Here is a 21593-nt window from a genome sequence, read left to right as displayed (position 1 = left end):
TAAAACTAACTTTAACTCATAAAAATAAGTTTTAGGCATTTTTTAAGGTCAAACAATTTCAGAAACCGTAAAAAAATTATAAAAATTAAACAGAGTTAGTTAATAACTCCCGTAAATAACTTTGAAAATTTCCTAAATTAAATAGAATTGCTGAAGTATGTAAATTACTGTTCTATGAAAAATGATTCTTATTTTTTTTTTGTAAATAATAGTCGTGTCTTCTGTATAATTTTATTTTGTAGCGTGATTATTTAAACATAACATTGTAAACAAAAATTTGTGGTAAAAAAATATGATCTTCTTATTTTATAACTTGACTAAACGTACTTGTATTGTTTATTGAACGATAAAAAAATAGCGCTCAACAAGTTTGGTCTAAGGACCTGGTGTACAAAGGAACCTTTTGGTTATCGAGTCGTACACCACATGCTTATAAAGTTTCTTACGAGCTATTACATATGTTATTAGCTATTTGTCATTTAAATATTTAGTAATAAAACAATCAGTGAAACGACAAGAAAAATGAAAGAAAATAAAACTAAACGAAAATTAACTGAATTTGTGTTTAATAATGTGCTATTTTGTTTAGTAACATAAGAACTAAAAATACATATAACTTGAAATTAACTTTTAAAGATTAAACGAAGAAGATAAACAACACTAACAACAAACGTGTGAATACTTCAATTATAAGTTACAACTCCTTTAAAGAAAGTAAAATGTAATATGCAGAAAAATTTTTACAAATTTTTTTTTTAAGTATTTTGTGCTAAAAAGCTAACTTTTATTTTATTTAAAAATTTAACTTAAACAGTAGAAACAATTCTATATTTGAATAGTGAAAAAAACTACTGAACTTTTTTATAAAAACTTTAAAGAAGTGATTTTTACATTAACTGAACTTAAATAAATAAAAATATGAAGATAAGTACTGTAAAATTTATGCTTTTAATAAGAAAAAAACAATAATAATTTTAACAATAATGATAGTAACAACAACAAACTTCCTTCTATTTTAAAATATATTTTTTTTTTGAATACTTGTCCAAGTCTAAAACTAATAATAGAAAGCAAGCAACATTTTCAAACATAAAAATAAGATTTTTTCTTTGATTTCCTTAAAAAAAAAAATAAAAACAAAAAAAATAATACTAAACTTTTTAACTTAAGTTTACTTGAAACAATTATGTTAGCTTATTATTTAAATACTTTATTTTCTGCTAAAGTAAAGATATGAACAGTTATTTTTTTTGTAAATATTCTGAACTTAATTCAAAATAGTAATCTTAAAGAATAATCTTAAAAAATAACTAGATAGAAAATGCTAAAGCCTTGACTAAACCAATATTACTGTAACCAAACAAATCAACGTTCGAACAAAAAAAAACTAAATAAAAAAAATTAATAAAAATTTGTGTATTAGATGACAAACACTATTAACTCCTTAAATAAAAGTAAATAGACGAGTAGGAATGATCGCTAATGACCTTGAGAGTCACTATTTAAAAGATAACTTTTAAGTTCATCCTGGAACTTTCCAAAATGACCTATATTTTTTAAACATAATGGTAGCTTAGTTCAAAATTTACTACCTTGGAAGGATAGTGATTTATGACCTATTTTGCTATTGAATCTAGGTAGGAAAAAATTTGTTTCTGAAGTTCTGGTATTATAATTAATTTATGGAAATTTTTTACACTTTTATAGTAATTTTTAAAGTTATCTGGTAACAAATTATTGTTAAACTTAAACAGACCTAATTCATATAGAAACAGACTTTCAACATCTAATATTTTTTCTGAGTTTTTGATTCTCTTTCACTATCATCATGTTTCTTATAGTGTATGCATCTAAGTGCTCTTTTTATGAGATTATTGATATCATTTATACATTTTTTATTTGCTCTTCCCCAGCACAACAAGCCATATATAACATTGCTCATAAGTTAAGAATTAAAGATCAAATATAATGCTTGTTCATTTAGGAAGTGTCTAGTTTTATATACCCTAAGTTTTTTGTAATTTGGTTTTTATAGTTTCTATGTGTTCTGACCATTTTAAATTTCTGTCTATAATTATTCTCAATTATTTATAGCTATTTGTTTTAACTGTTTTACCTATCTTTACATTAGGATCTTTATTTTTCCAAAAACTATTTTTTGATTGATATAGAATCATGCTTCTGGTTTTATTAAGATTTAGTTTAAGTTTGTTTCGCCACTTTGACACCATTTTTAGTTCTATGTCAAATTATTAGTTATAACTTGGCTTTTAAAATTTATTATTTTAAGTTAACAACATTATCAGATATTATTAACTAATTGTTTTTTTTCCTTTTATAAAATTATAGTTACTTAAATATTGAAATCTTATAAAAGTAGTTTAGTTCCTTGTTTTTATTTTAAAAGACACATTTTGCAAAATTACTTTTGCAATGTACTTTTTTTGTGTAACAAACTTTATTTTTGATAGCTTAATAGTTTCCTCTTTCACCACGACATATTCCTAAGTAAAAGAAGATTAGAAGTCGAAACTAAGAAAAAGTTTGGTATTTCATTTAAAAAGGTACTAATACAATACAACCATTAAACTTTTAATTTGTGCTAAGCTCGTCCATTTAAATCAAATTTAATTAAAAATACTGTTGAAGTTAACAGAATCTGAAATTATATTTAAGTTAAGCACTTTTTTCTGTAATTAAGTTTTCTTAATATTATAGATTATGTAAAACTGAATGTTAAGAAGTTGTTTAATGTTGAGTATTTAAAAAAATCTTATTTTAATGAACTTAACTACATTTTTTCAGCAATAAATGTAACAAAGTTAAGAATAGTTTTTAGTAGTTATAAATTTTTGTTGACGACAATAAATAGCAAGTATCAACTATTTTTGTATTAATAAACTAACAGTGACTTAAAAAAAAGTTGTTGAAATAGTTTTATGTCTTGGAAAAGTCGTTAAACTGTACTGAAGTGGTGTACAACTCGATAACTGAACTGTTTTATCGTATACCAGGTCCTAGGACCATTGAGCGCTTTTTTGTTGTTCAATAGACAATTCATTAAAAAATAGTTTTAACCGTTTTTTAATTATACTATTTGAATAAAGTATTAAGATTTCTGTTTGCAAAAATAAACTTATTTTTACAAAAAAAAAGCGTATAATAACATTTGATAGACTCATTATTGTGCAGCGTGACTGCGTTTGGGATGACAAAAAAACTCGAAACTTAAAAAACAAAATAGGTGTAGGTTGTGTCACTGAAATCCGACACATAAACAAAAATAACTGTTTGTAGCACAAAAAACATAGAAATCTAAAACAGCTGAGTTTAAAAAACAAATCATAGTAATTGTTAAGCATTAACCAGTATTTACAAGATTAGTACTGCTAGATATAAAACTTTACAAATTGTGGCGGTGAACTAATTTTTTTAGTAATAGAAATTAATTTTTTTTTCCGAATATTAAAAAAGCTTTTAGCTTATGTTGATTTTATTATTTTTCTTCTTAATTTTTAACCTTTTAAATAATTTGTTTACATAATTTATCTGAAATCATATGTAATTTAATTTGTTGGTGGTTAAAAAAATTTAACTTTTCTTAGTCAAGATTTTAGAACAAAAGTAAGTTTAAGTAGATTATCTAAATGATAAAAATGTAACATTTTGTTTTGATTAGTAATCATTTAAGTTAAACTTTCACATCTTTATAAGTTTATTCACTTTACGACAGTTAAAAAATGCAAAAAAAAAAAATTCAAGTTTTAGATTAAACTTTTAGTGCACACAGTACTATTTTTAAAACAATTTAAATTACATAAAAGCATTCTGCTAAATAGTTCTTTGTTTTAAAATTGGTTAATAAAACGAAAATCTTTGATTTAAAAAAACAAATTGCTTTAAAAAATGAATTTTTTAGTAGCTTTTGCTTAAATAGGGTTTACTGTGTTTTACATTATATATAATTAAGTGCTTCAATATTCTTATTGTTTAATGTAAAATTTTTTATATAGAAATATAAACTAACAGAAAGAATATTTTTGATTAAAACTAAACTTAATATAAACTATAACAATTAAAACTAAGGTATTTAAATATTTTCGCAAGATAACAACAAGTTTTAATAAAATTAGTTAATATAAAAAGTCAATTTAATTTCCTAAAAATAGAACAATTAAGAAAACTTATCGAACTAAAACAAAAACTTGTATTCTTGGCAGCTTTATTTATTTCCTTTTTGTTTTCTGCAAAAAAAACACTTATTTATCTAAACATCTAAATTTTGCACACCTTAACACAAAACAGTCATGTACAAAAAACAAAAAGAAAATATTTTACACCTCAAGTGTTTATCTCTTTGTATTGTAGCTATCGTGTTTAAACTTTCTACAGCAAAAAAAAACATGAAAGAAAAACTTACGCCATAGACTCAACATAGTTCTTGTAGGCTGAATCGTCAGGTATTGGCGTTCTGTTTACATATTTCTATATTAGAAACTTTACATCCAATTAAGTGTTTTTACATATACTTAAAACATAATAATAACTATCACAAGGATTCAAAACAAAATATAATGAAGACATAATTTTGCTAAAATGTTAAACTGAAAAATATGTAGTTTGTTTTCAAACATATTGAATGATCACATCTTTAAAAAATTCTAAACACTTAAAAACATCACTCAACCACCAACAAAGCTATTTATAACAATGTAGTATTTAAGTTATAATTTTACTTTAACTAAATCTTTGTTTAAAATACTAAATGGGAATCTACAAAAGCTACAGTGTGCCACTTTTTGAGGAAAAAACCTGCGTCTGCCTGAGTTTATAAAAAAAAAAGAGCAAAAAACAGAAAATAATTACTACAGATAAATTATAAATGCTTAATAGTACGTAAATAATTAAAAAGGACTTAATAAAAAAAAAGTTTAAAGCCATAAAACTAGCCTGAATTTTCCAAAAGAAAAAAACAAAACTGGGCAGGCCTGATTTTTTTTATGAATTTCAAATTAGTCTGAGTCATCCTGAAAAGTTGGTGGCAATCCCAAAACTATATCATGATTACAATTCAATACCCGTCCGAGTCTTCTGATTCGGTGTCGGTATCCGGGTAGCAATCGTCGTCGTTGCTGTTGCAGCAGATGGACTTCAGCAGCATCTCCTCCTTGTCGTGCAGTTGGTTCAAAAGTGACAAGCAGAAATCGGGCAGGGAGCACAACCTGCTGCCCGGCGTCCATTCAGACCTGCGGTTTATTGAGTTTACGTTAGAATACTGCCAACTAGCGGATGATACAGACTATAGGTTTTTGTTGTATTTTCGAAAAACGAAATATACGTAAAAAGTTTGTAGTAGAAATAAAGCAAGAGTTCGCTTTATTCAGAATAACTTGACTAATTTAAATTTGAAACCAAAAAAAAACTTACAAACAATAAAAAATGGGTTAAGTGTTTGAATCAACTTATGGTAATTAAATTTTAAAAACATTATTGACGACAATTATAAAAAAAATTAAAAAATATACCTTTAAACTACTTACACTTTAACGGTCAGAAATTTATTTAAAACTGTGGCTGTAAGTCAAAGCTTAGCACCACAAACTCATACCAGTTTACAACAAACCTGTCACTGGGCAGTTCGATGCCGTCCCCCCTGCTACCGAACATGAGCTGATGCGAGAAGTTGGGTCGGTAGCTCAACTTCTTCCTCTCCAACAAGTCGTGCGGTCTCGCCAACGTCGCCACTTTCTTGCTGCTAATGTTGGATTTGTTGTGTTACTTTAGTTGAGCGTTTCTAACATACAGTACATAAACTGAATTTGATTTTGAATAAACCAAGTAATTTGAAGTTCTTAAAGAATAGTTTGATTCAAAAAGTAGATGGAAATTAAATTTTCAAAACTGTAATGAAAATATTATTTGCAAAATCAACTCCGTAAAAGTTTGATCATCTATCATACTACTAAACAAGTAAAAGTATGCTTTGGTAAAAATAACTTTATAAAAACTGCATTTAATAAAAACCTAATACTTTAGTGGTAATTGCTGCTTGTACGAGATGTAAGTACCATAGTTTTAAGAAACTAACTTACAAAATAAACCATAACACAGAAGATTTTCGTTTATATTTAGTTTAACATACAACTATCAACAGAATCAAATAAGTATGCTTCAAAAGTTATTCTATGTGTACCTTATCAAAAAAATTGGTCATTTCACTTTAAATGGTAATTTCAACATATTGAAATTGTTAAAATGATACTTTTATGTCCATAGAATTAGTAAAAATTACTTGGTTAAAAGTACTTCACTCTGTACATATAATACATTTTATTAAAAACGAAAGCACACAAGAACAGTGTTTTGTGGATATAGACTGGCTTGTAACCATTGAGGTAATAAAAAAGTTTATGATATTATATTTATATTGATTTTCATAGATATAAGACACAAGTGGACAAAATAAACAAAAAATCTTGATAAACAATTAAAAAACATTATCTACTATAACTACTAAGCTATGTAAATTGTTCAGAATAATATAATTAATTTACAGAAAAAAAAAAACGATATAAGTATATGTTTAGACTAATTGGTTTTGTTGTAAGCACTGTTTGGTTTTAAAAATTTACAAAGTTCCCTTTTAACTGTACACAAAACTAAGTTTATTTTTTAAACCTTCTTCAAAAACAAGGTTAATACAATCCTTTTTTGAAAAAAATTCTACTAAAGATCTTTTTAGTTTTTTTAGATAAGAAAATTCTATACCCTTCTAAACTTAACTTAAAGTAACAAACAATAAAAACGACCTGAGTTGTCAGTATTACTTCGCTTAAATTGTTGCAGTCTTGTTTTAATTTTAAGTTTACTTAAAATATTGTCAAAAATTAATATTTTTGTTTATAAGCGAATGCTAAAGCTAGTTTTTAGAAACAAACTGTCTATTTTTGCTGCAGTTACTTACTGCAAAATATTTTTAGTACTTAGAGAAGTGTTTTTAAAATGGATAATCAGAGTAAAAACTGCACTGAAACTTTCAGTTCAAATCTAGAGTCTACGAGCAAACTTAAGCTCATGGTTTTGAATAAATGGTGTTTTCGAAAAAATAGTATACAATTAAGTAAATTTTTAAATACTTTTTTAGCTTTGAAAAATGCCACGTAATGTACTATTTTAAACTTAATATATAAACAAGGTTAAAATAATAATTCTAACATTCTTTGTACTAAGCAAAAAATGCGTTAAATTTTGGTATTAAAACAAAAAACAATTTTTATTTACAAAGAAATCTCATTTATTTTGTAATATTTATGTTTACTATACAAAAGAAGAAAAATGGCCTACTAGCTATGAAAATAATTACCACTATTTGTTACTATAAAAAGAAAAACATTTTTAAATTATTCTAATCGGGTTACTATTTTTCAGATACTACTGATACGCTGTATTATCTGAAATTTATTTTTTGTTGTAACACTGTGTAAATAAATTTTAATTTCATAATACATAATATAGGCCAATCTTTAAAACTTTATTTACGTAAATATTTTCCAATCAATAGTTTAGATACTATACTATATTACAAGCATAAGCTAACTATAAAAAATTGTGAATGTATCACACTTTAAAATACCTAAAAAATTTCAAATCTTATAAAATAATTATCGCGTCAACAAACGCAAGAACTTACCCCTTGTGGTGAAAGTTGATGGAGACGTTGACGATGTTTTCATCGGAACTTTTCCTGCACCCGTCCGCCTGCTTCTTCGCCTTCAGCAGGTCTCCCAGCTTCCCCTTCTTGCCGTTCTCCTTCGCCGCCGGCCCGTCGTACATGGATATGAGGTCGTCCAGCACCCCGTCCTGCTTCTCCTGCGCCATCTTCTTCGCCACTATCTTGTCCGACAGCTTCTTTATCAGCAGCTCCGACTTGGACACGAACCCGTTCTTGTTGTCTGTGCGAAGGGCGCTTTTATAAACACTTGATATTGAAGTCGATGTTAGTAGAGCTCGAAGCAAAAAAAATATATAGTAATAACAAAAGTAATCAACTAACTAAATCTGTAAGTTTAAACAATTAAGTCGTGAATTTGTTGTAAACTTCATTTTCAAATACAGCTTACACTCTAGTTACATTTTTTTATAAAAAAAATAAAAAACAGCTCACAGTTTTTGCTCGCGGAAGAACCGTGCACTTTGCTGCCCGACGAACCGCAAGATTTAACGCCGGCGTTCGACGACCCGTTGCCCGACACGGAGCTTTTTATTTTGTCGGCGATGGCGTGAGTGAGCTTGTCCATGATTATCTGCTGGTGGAAGCTGTCCCCTCCCGAGCCGGCGGAAAACGAGTTTTTGTCCGCCTTCTTGCCACCACCGTTTTGCTTGTGGTCGGTCTTGACCGGTTTCCCGTTTATCTTGGCCTTCAGAACCATGTTTCGTTCGTTCAGGTCCGCCATGGAAAACATTCTAAAAAAAAATCAGTTAAATAAACAATAACGTGAAAAGACCTATTATACAGTCGTTAGTATTTGTTTGTTGGTTATATTTTATATCAAACATACTAAGTGTGCTTTTTGTATACAAAACTACAAATACTAACTTGCAATCCTTTCCGTCTCCAGAACTCACAAACTTACCATCGAAAAACTTTTGCTCAATTAGCTTTTGACTGTTATGGTTTAAAAATAGTTAAACTTTGGCAAGTTGAGTATAGTGACTTCTAAATTTAATTATCTACTAAATTAATCATAAGTCCCGTGACTAATTTTTTGTTAGAAAACTATTAAAAAAAAAGTTTAAAACTATGCTGAAAATATTTAAGGGACCCTTAATACAGGATTGCCACTCGTTTTTTCAAAAGTTTTTCTAGGTTTTCCAAATATCTTCCAGGTTTTTAAAAGTACACATTTTTGGATATGTTTTTAGTTTAAAGTTAAGTTTTAGGTAAGAAACTGTGTTTTATAGTATAAAACATTGAAAAGACACTGTAAAGCTACTTTAAATGTGTTTTTTAATAAAAAATTTTTGATGGTGACAAAAAGTTTTTACCTATATAGTAGATATTTTGTGTCAAATAGAAATTTTACTAATGAACATGTAAAAATTGTTAAAAATTCCAGGTTTTTTTCAAAAATTCTCCAATTCCAGGTATTTTTTACCTAAATTGTCAAATTCCAGGTATTTTCAGGTAAAGTGGCAACCCTGTTAATAGTACATGAATATTAAAAAAATGAAGAAAATATCCTATATTAAACTTACAGATCCGAATTAGAATTCGAATCAAGAGCCATTTTTCCTTCGGATAATTTTATTGTGACATTATCAAATATTCCATCACCCCCGTCCATTACTATCTGTTGTTTATTTTTAACTTTTCAATAAAAAAATATATCATCTACATCTATTAATGGATGCTATGAAAATATTACTTTAGTTTAGCATTTAAATTTATTTAAATAGTTAAAAAATATATTATAATTTAGTATAACTCAATACAGAGAATTATGTCAGTATTTTAGTTGTAATACCCGATGTAAACACTACTTTTCATAGATTTGAAACAAAATGAAAAAAAAAAAACATATAACAAGTTTTTAACTTTTCACTAATCTTTTACAGGTACATTTTATGACAGTGATTGTTTTAAAATATATAACTAGTAGTAATATAGCTTATTGATTTAGAATTAGACCACAATAAAACGTCAAACAAGACTAAATTAAAGCTATTAAAGTGCTAATAGGCTGTTTCTAAAATAAATAAAACAAAATAAAAAACATAAGACTATGTCTAGTTTTTGAAGAGAAATCACAAAAGAAATATAAATTGTAGGAATCGTTAAAATCTTAATTTAAAAAAATTATTAGACCAATTATATTCAAGTGCTTCAAACTAACTTTTTTATCAATTTTAATTTTAGAATTCTTTTTCTTTGAATGCTGGGCGTTGTTATTGTTGGCGTTACTGCTCGAAGAAATTTCATCACTGCTGAAAATAATAAATAATATACTAATAAAAAGTTTCTTAAATCATCAAAGATCTAAAAAGGTTTGTAGGAATAAAATACCAAAAAAATTGTTGTAGATTAAAACTTAAAATTATAATTCAATATAAATTGATAAAATTCACACACCTCTACAGACCTAACCTTTTCAATGACAAAAACTAACTTCAGTTTAAAATAAAAAACTCACTCATCGTCCTTGAGAATATTGAAATACTTGATGAGCTCGTCCGCTATGTCCTTGTTGCTGCAAATTGCACAAAAAGTATTAAAAAAAACTTGTATGAACTATTTCCACAAAATATTTTAAAACACAGTAGTTTTATATGCTAAACATTTTTCAAACCGTCCAAAATTCTTACTAATTTTTTTTTTAAAACACTAGCAGAAAAACCCAAACATAACGACAAGTTTTCATAAAACGGACTAACTCTTTAATGTTTACAAGCACAAAAACAAACTACAAACTTGTCAGCTGCCATCATGTGCGCGAACCCCTTTATGTCGCTGGGCATGTTGTCGCTCATGATGACCTTGTTGAAGAACTGGGACATGCTGGTGGGCACCTTCTCCTGGTTCACCTGCACTTCCACGCTGGAGGCGTGGTACTTGTACTTCTCCATCTTGTGACCGTGCATCGACAGCTTCTTCACGCTTCGAAAATTTTGCTTTTTTAAAGTGACAATTTATCATTACTACTACATTTTTCAAACTTTAATACTGTTAGAAAAGTATCATAACTTTCTTATTACTTTTATTTAATATTTAATTTGGTTATAATTCAAAAAAGTGTTATCGTGCTTATCTAAAAAGCTCTAAATAAATTTCAACGGTGAAAACTGTTTTGCTTTTGACATTTGTGCGAACATTGATAAAACAGTAAATAAAGAAAGCATATACCAGTGATAGAGGTCATCACCATCGGAATTTTCTTTTTTAGACGGTCGCGTGTCAAATGCTTCAGTTTTAACCCAGTCTACTTCTTGGTTTTGATTGTCCTTTTATTTAATACTGTTATTACTTTTAAGGCCTAAAGTAGGATGAAAATCAACTTAAAATTTGTTAAAACTTTAACATTATAGTTAAAAAGATTATTAACATTATTAAGCCATATTTAAAACTGTCTTTTAGAAATGTCCTTCTGATCGTGATCTATTTTTTTTAGATAAATAAAAAGAGAATTAAAAGTTAATTAATAACTTAAAATCACAACGAATATAACATAATGAACACTTAGAGCGCTCTAAAAATTAAAATGAAACATACCTTATAGAAAATTTTTATAGGCCTTCGGAGGTTGTTTTGGTACCCGAACCTAGATATTGCTTGTTTCAAATGAAAGTCTATTAGAGCTATTGGATTAAACGTTTTGTTGATATGATCCATTAGAACTGTTTTAAACTCTCCTGTAATACAGGTATTTTGAACTATAATGTTTCTTTTTATAAAAATAAAGATGTTATGGAACTCATTACCATTATGAAGTTACACTATTTTGTTAAAGTAAAAACTTAATAGAGTGGCTTTTTTAAGCTTGTTCCAGGTTTTCCACAAATTTAAATAAAAATAAAGTACAAGTTTTTGTTCAGTGAAACTTAAACTTAAGAAATAAAATGTACTTTAAAAAAATGAGAATTATTTTAAAGATACCGCAGTATTATTTTACATGTTTATCTCGTTTAAACATGCAAAATTTTTTGCCCAATTTTCTACTACCCTTTTTAATATTTTTTGAAGGTCTTAGCATAGATTTAACATAAATAGTCTTATTACCTAGAAGCTTTTCTTTAACTTATTTAATAAAAGTGACCTCATTAGTATTTCAAAAAAAAAACTACTTTTCTAAAAGTCATTTTGCATCAAATTTCATGCAAAACTATATACTAATAATTATCAATAAATTTCGGGTTTAACAGTACTATATATACAATAAATATATTGGTGGTATTTATTTCAAAAAGTTTAAACTGCATGGAAAAAAATATTTTTTTTTGCACCTAATAAAACCTATGTTTTGAAATCATAATAATAATAAAAAATTATAAATGTAACTGACAAGTTAAAACTTCTGTAAATTCTGTATTATATATGAACATCTATCTAAAAATAAAAATTTATAGAAAAACTTGAAATTATTTTTTTTTGAGTTTATGTTATCTTTAAAATAATCAACTTATTTATTTTTTTTTCTAAAAGCTAAAAATTTAAAATGCAAGAATTTTAGTTATAAAATTTTTAAATATAGCATACTTAAGTACAAAGCAATTTTCTTGGATATATATATGTATGCACAGATTTTACTTAATTTCAAAGGTGACTGCTGAGACAAAGCAAACAACGCATAATTCTAAAAAAATAGTTGAAAAAGCTTACTTATGGTTGCCACAGATCAAGCTGAGAAAAACTTCCTGACCTTTGCTGACTTTTAATTAAAATTTTCCTGACTTTTCTAAATCTAAATTCTTAAGTTAAACTTATTCTAAAATAGATAGTCAAACACTTGAAACTATATAAATCTTCCAATCTTATTTTTATACAGGTTAAAACAACAGTTTTTTGATGAATTCAATCATCTAACTTCCATTACATCATTTGAACCATCTGTGTATGATTGATGTATTTGCAATAAAAAGCTCTATCAGCAAAATACTTGTATTTTCTAACTTGATAAAGTTCTAGTTTGAATGCATACATATAATCTTTAACTCTTATTCTGGATGTAATAGTTTCTCATTTCATACTGTTTTCAAGCAGAGCTTTTTTAATACTTAATCTAGCTCGACCTCAGCCTGGTCATTGTGCAACACAAATAATGGTTGCAAAAACTTTACGAGAGAAGATTTGGCAGGAAATTTTAATGTTTCAAAATAGAACTGATCCAAACAATGTTCCTTTTGCTTGAAGCTCTTGGAAAATTATTGGAAAATTTACCTAAGTTCTAAGTTGTTCAATGCTAGTATCACCTTCAGAGTTGGAGCACATTTTTTACTATGTTAAGGAGTGAACAATGTTGGAAAAACGCTTAACAACAATTGTGACTCCTATTTTTTTCAAGGCTATGCAGATTTAGGCATGACATATTTTTTACAAATGTACTTCCAATACTGTAGCCATTCTGCTCCGGAGATTTTCAGCCGCTTTTGTACCAAATAATCTATATTCTTTGTTGAATTTAAGACCTTTTGTTCCTCAACTAGGTCTTTTTTCCTCAAATTTGCAAGCAAATTGGTTACAGCATAACCAAGATCAAGAGCAGGTTTTAGGGAAGCTTGATCATTTAATTCAACCTTGAATAACTGGTTAAGCTGAGGTTTGTAACTATCACGTCTTTCGTAATGATGCACAGCAATTTGATTACCAATCACGAAATGTTTTCATGCATAAAGGCAACAACAGGCTGGGTACTCTGGTACAATGTCAAAAAAGGCTGCATGAGAAATCACATAATTAAAGAAACGCAAGAAAGTTTTTGTGTATATATCACAGTTTCACTATGGAAGTGTTTTTGCCACAGATAATCAATACTAAAGAGCATAAAAAAACTGCTTGTTCAAGTAGGGTAGTTGTTTAATATTAGAAAAAATTTGCAGTTTTACAAAGGATATTTTATTAATTTATACCAGATAAAGGCATTGGAAATTAAATAATTTTGTAAATTTCTAGGATAATTTTGCGATTTTAGTCTGACTTAAAAGGATTTTTAACTAATTTTTTACTATTTGAAGGCTTTGGAAAATAAGGAATATTGTAAATTAATGTGACATAATCTGACTTTTTTTTATAATTTTGTCAAATTTCCTGAATATTCCTGACTTTTTTTCAAAAACCCCCATTTTTTCCTGACTTTTGTCATTTTTTTAGTTTTTCCTGATTTCCTGACCATGTGGCAACCCTGCTTACTAACATAATTTTGCTCTTTAAAAGTAACATAAAGTAGTAGCTGACATTTAAAAAACAGTAAAAAGACGAAAAGTTTCATTTGAAACTATTAATATTACAGAATACTCTTGATCGAAACAAACAAAAATATAGCAGCTTAGGCTAGGGGTAGGGAGTACAGCACATTTTTTTAGTCATATTATAAAATTCATATGAGGAGATATGATTTGGATGTGTTTTTGCTTCATTAAGAAGAATCTAAAAAACAGCCACTGCCCAAAAAAACTAACTTCAACCCAACAAATCACATGTTTTACAATTTTTCGACTTAAACAGCAATAGAATTACTTATACATGCCCTAGACTTATAATTTATATCCTAAATGAAAGCTTATAGTTATAAGCATAAATTAAAGACATTTCAACTGCTTTTGATGTATTATGACATCATTATTACACAATTATGCAAGTTTTAATTACCGAAGTAAAATCGTACTTTTTTTCTAATATAAAAAGCAAATTCTTCTGCTGTTTTTACTTTTAGTTTTTTTATATTTTGAATGTAAAATGAGTGGAGTCAGCTAGCCAGAAATATGTTACTGATGTAATGTCATTTCAATTGCATGTTGATATAGATGTTAAGTACATTTTAAATCACTTTCCATCGTTAGAAATTATGATTATTAAGAGCACCTGTCTAAGAGTAAAAGATCTAGACCTATATATAGAGAAACTGTATGTAAATTTAATAAATTAGTTTTTTGTTTTTTAAATATAAAGATTTTTTTTAGCTATAAGTTTTAGTATTGTTTTCACATTACTATTAGTTTAAGTTTATTAAGTATTATACATTTTAATTAATTAGAACTTAATTTGTTAGTTTGTTTAAACGTTTTAATTATCTCTAATTTCGAAGCTTTGTATTAAATCCTTTTTAGTTATAAACTCATAGCAGTTTATTATTATTGTGTTTACTTGTATAAATGCTATTTACAAGACTAAGCACTTAGCAAGGTATTAACTTTTATCTATATAGTATACAAAAGTTTATACCTTGCTAAGAGCTATACTATACACATATTAAAATTCCATTTTACTGGGTATTGAGTTGATATTAACTATTATCTAATTTATTATTAATTTATAAAAAAACTTTAACCTAAAGCATATTCATAGTAGAAAAGTATTATAAAAAGTCTGAGTAGATAGTAGATGTGATTTACTCTTTTGTTTTGTTACAATAGTATCATATTTTTTCTTGAGACACCTTTTTTTTTCTCTCGGAATTGCTCCAAATGCACTTTTTAAAAGTAATAAATTACTACTACTTCTAACAAGTTTCGTTTTACTTTGGTTTTTGATATAACATATCCTTCACCAAACGCTTTGGTTTACTTTGCTAATAATATCTTTAGTATTTGTTGTACGCCAAAATCGAAAAAGATGCAAGACTTTGTTTCTGCATATTCAAAAGCCTTCAATTTACATTGGACCCAAGCATTTTGTGAAGGATATGTTATATCAAAAACCAAAGTTAAACAAAACTTGTTAGTAGTAGTAATTAATTACTTTAAAAAAGTGCACTTGGAGCAATTCCGAGAGAAATCAAAGAAAAAAAGGGTGTCCCTAGAAAAAATATGTTACTATTTTAACAAAAGAGTAAACCACATCTTAAATTTAATAGAATTTTACTATGTGTATAATATGGGTATCTGTCAAATTTGCACGAGTGCACAAAGATACTTTTGCAGGAGGGGATAAAATTGCACGAAGATAATTTTGCACAAAGAGTCACTTTTAACGTTAGATTTAGAGGTTAAATTTTTTCTAATTTATTTTTTAATTTATTAAATATTATTAATTTTTTACATTATCACTGTTACCCCTAACCCTTACTAACAGTCGGTAAGTTTTTTTTTTTTTATTTTTACTTGCACGGTTACCCCTAACCCTTATCCTCGGTCGGTAGTTTTTTTTAAATTTAATTAATATTTTTTTTTAATAAGTTTTATTAGTTACTTTTTAATTTCAACTATCATTGTTACCCCTAACCTTACCCTCGGTCAATAACCTTTTTTTATTTTTATTAAATTATCTCTAAGTTTATTTTCTGTTTTATTTTAATTTTTTTCTGTAGTTTTTACTCTTGTTCAAAAATGCAACTCGTGCAAAATTGACCCTTGGTGCAAAATCGTCTTCGTGCAATTTTGTTCTCTTGTGCAATTCAGTGCCCTTGTGCAAATTAGGCTTTGTGCAATTTTGTGCACTTTTGTTCTCGTGCAATTTAGTCCCCTCGTGCAATTAAGACCCGTTCCCGTATAATATAGCTCTTAGCAAGGTATAAACTTTTGTATACTATATAGATAAAAGTTAATACCTTGCTAAGTGCTTAGTCTTGTAAATAGCATTTATACAAGTAAACACAATAATAATAAACTGCTATGAGTTTATAACTAAAAAGGATTTAATACAAAGCTTCGAAATTAGAGATAATTAAAACGTTTAAACAAACTAACAAATTAAGTTCTAATTAATTAAAATGTATAATACTTAATAAACTTAAACTAATAGTAATGTGAAAACAATACTAAAACTTAAAGCTAAAAAAACTTAATACAGATAAACAATTATTATTTAATTAAGCATAAACTCTTTATATTTAAAAAACAAAATTAAAGTAATTTTAGTAAATTTAAATGCAGTTTCTATGATATATAAGTCTAGATCTTTTACTCTAAGACAGGTGCTCCAGGTGCTCTTAATAATCATAATTTCTAACAACGGAAAGTGATTTAAAATGTTCTTTATATCTTTATCAATATGCAATTGAAATGACATTACCTCAGTAACATATTTCTGGCTAGCTGACTCCACTCATTTTACATAAAAAAAAAAAAAAAAAAAAGTAAAAACAGCAGAAGAAATTGCTTTTTATATTAGAAAAAAGTACAATTTTACTTTGGTAAGTAAAACTTGCATAAACTGTGTAATAATGATTTCATAATACATCAAAAGCAGTTGAAATGTCTTTAATTTATGCCTCTAAGTTAAGATATAAATTATAAGTATAGGACATGTATAAGTGCATTTATTACTGTTTAAGTCGAAAAATTGTAAAATATGTGATTTCTGGGGTTGAAATTAGTTTTTTGGGCAGCAATTTTTTTTTAATAGATTTTTCTTAATGAAGCAAAAAAACATCCAAATCATATCTCCTCATGAGTTCAGCAAACATCACCCAAGTACTCCCTACCCCTACTTAGGCAGCATAATTCGAAATAAAAAACATTCTAAATGTTAAAAGTTAAAAACAAAGCTTAATCCACAAAAAACAGACTAGTTACAAACCTTTTGAATTTTTGCTGACAACTACCATTTCAAAATCCAGGTGGACTTGATTTGAGATTTTATCAACTCGGAATTGATCAACGTGCAACAGTTGATGGATTGTACTGATTATTACACTTTTTTCATGATTCCATTCCAGTCCCTTGTTCAATGTGTCCATTAATTTCTTGGCTCCAGGCTGGCAAAACATTTTTTTTGTAACTCTCTACTTGCTACTAGTTTAACTAAAAATCATAAAATACAGTTTCAATTAAATAGTTAACATATCAAAAACTTATCAAAAGTTTCAATTACTTGTTTTTGAAAAACAACTTACAGGTTTTTTAAAGTCTATTTTTTCACTATTTGGATTTGTGTAAAGTCTTCTGTTTCTTACATAACAGAACAATTTATCCTCACTGCACAGATGACATGTAATTTCACTATGAACCATGGTAAAAGAAGGCTCTTTATAGTTTTCCAATTGTTGTGGGTACATGAGTTTTAGTCTGCTCGAGTTTTGGATAAGAAATACCTAAAAAAATAATTTTTTTAGTTATAAGCATAAATTTTATTGTAGTTTTCTTAAAATGAAAATTAATATAACTATCAGATATAAAACTACACCTTTATACTAAACTTACAGATTTTAAAATTTACTTATTTAAATTTTAGATAAAACAAATCAATATTTATATATAAGAACAAAAATATTTTTTTCTTTCACAACTAAAAACTATATTGCTTACATCTAAATAAAAAAAAAACTTAACTTAAATGGAAATAAATTATAATTAAACATTTCTTACATTACCTGTTTCAAATAAATTATTTGGTATTATTGTATTTATACTTATTAAGTAGTAGATTTAGTGAAGAAGATGGGGAATGGTCAAATCAGTTTTTTTAGATAAATTAACATTGTGATTTATAAAGAATGTTTAAAAATATACTTTCTTATTGTAATTTAAAGAAATAATAATGAGATATATTAAGTTTTGTAAAAAGAATTCTACAAAATTACACAACAGCTTTTTTTTTATATTGCTAACAAAAACATTAGATAAAGTTCTGTCCCTTAATTGAAAAACTCTATTAATTTTTTTAAGTAGGTTTGCTTCAGTCTGAAACAAAAAAAAAGTTGATTTTCTTTAGAAAATTATAGGTGATTCACCCTCAGTACTTCTGAAAATTGTTCTACTTAAAAAAAAAGTATTCAATTTTTTTGAGTTTTCAAATAACTAATATATTGTTTGTAATTATTACAAATAACTTAATATAATTGTGTTTCTAATTATCAATGTATAGCTCTTTGTTTATTTTTTAGCCATCGAAAAAGTCAATTATTGCTTGCCAGCCCAGTGTGCATTTGTTACCTCTTTAGAAAAACCTATAGCAGCTTTAATATAAATACCTTGTTTTTATACTATTGATGATTGATGTACAAGGTTGCCAAAAGTTTTTTGATTGTTTTCCAGGTTTTATAAATTTATTCTATGTTTTTAAAAGTAAAAACAAGTTTTTTAGTCTATTTTTAGTAAAATATTAAGTTTAAGGTAAAAAACTGTACTAAATAGTATAAAACTTATTAAAATAAAATTGTAATGCTACATTAAATGTGTTTTACAAAAATAAAATTTCTAAATGATATATATTTTTTGTATTCTTTATATTTTTCAGATCTAATCAATTATCAATTATTTTACATGAAAAAATGTTAAAACTTTTAGTGATTTTTGTTTACAATACAACGTATTTTTACTTTCTCAAATTCAAGGTTTTCAATTTTAAGAAAAAAAAATCTAATTTCTAAACTACAAACTTAAGAGTAAACCATTTTAAAATGCTAACAAAAAAACTTACAGATTGGTTAAAGAAAATAATTACTGTTGAAGATTTTATAATGTTTACAAAATTATATTTCATTTTTATATACAGAATACAGCTAAAATATCTTTAACTAGAATATATTAGTGAGATAGATCTAATAAGTTTCACAAAATCAATACAAAACATACAAAAAAGTGGACTATATAAGAAAATTGTACAGATCTAATTTAGAATAAACAAGACTAAAAAATGATATTAAGAATAAGTAGTTTTACAAACTTAGTTATTGTTTTTACGATAACACTATAATACATTTGTTAGTAAAATGTTTTTTTGTAAAATTCACATAAACTAAAAACATATCCAAACAAATTTAACTAACTTCTAAATTCCATTCTGTAGAATCATGATCACAGGCCCAAACATGAGTAATAAAAGTAAACTCAGTGTTTTTGAATTTTTTTTCAACAGCATCATTATGGTTGCAACAAGTTGCCATTCTAACTTACAGTCTATAAATTATTAAAGTATTAATGAGTATTATAAAAATGTAACATTAGTTAATATCTTTATAAGATACTTTTAACTATATAAATTCAAACATTAAATAGATTTTGCTGCAAGTATGCAGAATATTTACAACAAAATTTTGTATTCCAAAAATTATACAAACTGTATTTTCTACTTAAAAGCAAAGTTTAAAAATAAATTGCTACGAAAAAACAGAACTAAATGGGATGCTTCAAAAAAAGTGAACAACAGGTTATAAAAAAAAAAATCTAATTATTGTTGGTTTTAGATATCTATCTCAAGTAAATAAAACTTCATGATTTTTTTTTTCTTGAAACTCAATTTACACTAAGAAATTACCAATATATTTAAACTTAAGTCTTAAATATATCTTTGAATTTTGAATTTATATGTATTTTTAATACACCTTATAATTTAGATTAGATCTAAGATTTATTAAATTAAAAAATACAACTATATAAAACTTTGTATTTTTAAAAAATGATAAGTATTATACAAATTGAGTGGTACAATCGTTTTTTTATTCTCTTAATTCTTTGCTGATAATCACTGAGTTTAAGTTATGTTCATTTGAAAAAATGAATCAAGTGTTAGTGATTAGTATTGTATATTTTATTAGAAACTTTAAGGTTATAGTTGTTTGTGTTTTATTCTAAAAGAAAAGTTTGATAATTAAAACAGTTTTAACTAAACAATTTTATAAATAAGACACATATAATTTATTATTTTGTCCCGGATAAGATGTTAAACTGTATCTGACTTGTTAACTAAAAGGTTATTTTGTACACCAGGTCCAAGGACCAAATATTGTAAGTTTACTTTTTATCTTCCAAACAACAATAAGAAAAAAAAAGTGATAACTTCTTTTTGAAAACTTATTTTGCCAAAGTTGACTTTAAAAATCATTGTCTATTATTGGAACTATATTATTTCTCATTATAGAATTTGGTTTTTGAAGTTAATTACTTTTTTTTGCCCCTTCTAATATACCAGTTCAAAAAAAATTGAAGGCTTTTAACTATGGTAAAGACCTTATTTTCAATTACATAGACAATGTTTTGAGCAGTTTTATTTTTTTTTAATAAAATCAAGATATACTATTATATCAATCAGATAATAATATTTAATTAATAAAACAGTAATCATTTTTTTTTTAACTTACTACTGCAATGTTGTAGCAACAAGTATAATTTAAAAATTTATCAATTTCTGAAGCAAATTAGTCTACTTTGAAAGATATATTTTTTTTATTAAAACTTTCTTCAAAAACTTTTGTTTTGTAACAGTTATTATTTTCAAAATAGTTTATTTTCATTTTAACCGAAGCTTGACTAAAAAATTCCTCTGTTAACCACCAGCAAAACAGATTTTAAAACTTGTATAAAACAGAATAGTCTAAATATTTTTTGAAAGTTTAAAAAAAAAGTTAACAAATTTATTCTAGAACTGCTTCTTTTAACTTTTTTTTATACTTAAAAAAACATTTTCTAAAATTAGAAACAACTTGTTTCAAAAATATAGGAAATAGTGTGATTTTTATTTATTCACTATTTTAGTTTTCTCCTTCAATAAGAAACTTATTATACTCTCCAAATTTAACCCACTGTATCTCATAAATTAGTTCAAGTATTTAAAAGCTGATTAAAGCAATTTATAGAAAAGTTAAAACTCAACAAATTAAGATTAATCTGTAAAAAAATTATATTTCCCCTATGCTCTTAACTTTATAACAAACTATATCCTAATGTAAAAAGTTATAAAACTTTTTGAGTAAAACAATTTTTCTTAATTTGTAGAAAAATTGCATTTTTATCTTTTTAATTTTAAATTCTTATTTTTAGTTTTTTTAAATATTGTAGGGAAATTATAAAAAATAAGGTCAATTGCCTAGAAAATGTATGAAAAGAGAGATTTTAGTGAATTATCAAAAAAATTAAAAATAAATAAACTGAGGTTTTATTTTTCTATTAAAAACTTTTTACAAAAATACTATATTTCAAAACTTGGTTAAAATTATTGTACTATT

At 26.0% G+C, this 21593-nt stretch overlaps 1 protein-coding gene across 3 annotated transcripts; it reads right to left on the bottom strand.

Moving 5' to 3' along the window:
- Positions 1-3939: 3939 nt before the first annotated feature.
- On the bottom strand, positions 3940-19550 carry LOC145834550 (uncharacterized). Of its 3 annotated transcripts, none has more exons than XM_082941999.1 (16): positions 19419-19550; positions 17544-17741; positions 17228-17405; positions 11267-11406; positions 10901-10998; positions 10469-10654; positions 10191-10247; positions 9894-9984; positions 9256-9350; positions 8597-8665; positions 8165-8463; positions 7691-7952; positions 5624-5755; positions 5079-5246; positions 4421-4471; positions 3940-4244 (listed from the first exon to the last, which is right to left on the bottom strand). In XM_082941999.1, the coding sequence occupies exons 1-16, from the start codon at positions 19533-19535 to the stop codon at positions 4223-4225; spliced, it is 2163 nt and encodes a 720-aa protein (XP_082798125.1). In that variant the 5' UTR covers positions 19536-19550; the 3' UTR covers positions 3940-4222. The 3 variants fall into 3 exon arrangements, with proteins under 3 accessions (XP_082798125.1, XP_082798127.1, XP_082798126.1); XM_082942001.1 differs by having other exon boundaries at positions 5624-5752; XM_082942000.1 differs by having other exon boundaries at positions 9894-9981.
- Positions 19551-21593: the final 2043 nt, after the last annotated feature.

This window comes from Thalia democratica, chromosome 4 (assembly GCF_965202585.1).
Source record: "Thalia democratica chromosome 4, ktThaDemo2.hap1.1, whole genome shotgun sequence".
Classification (NCBI taxonomy): domain Eukaryota; kingdom Metazoa; phylum Chordata; class Thaliacea; order Salpida; family Salpidae; genus Thalia; species Thalia democratica.
The sequence above is the reverse complement of the archived record's forward strand: the minus strand, read 5'-3'. Positions and strand labels throughout refer to the sequence as shown.

What these genes read in the sequence shown, in the direction of transcription:
- LOC145834550 (XM_082941999.1), bottom strand. Translation starts at nt 19,535, where the DNA reads ATGGCAACTTGTTGCAACCATAATGATGCTGTTGAAAAAAAATTCAAA. An exon ending in AAATTAAAATTGATAAAAAA is followed by an intron (nt 9,351 to 9,893) that starts GTTAGTTTGAAG and finishes AATAAACAACAG; the next exon opens with ATAGTAATGGACGGGGGTGA. An exon ending in TCGAATTCTAATTCGGATCT is followed by an intron (nt 8,666 to 9,255) that starts GTAAGTTTAATA and finishes AAACCATAACAG; the next exon opens with TCAAAAGCTAATTGAGCAAA.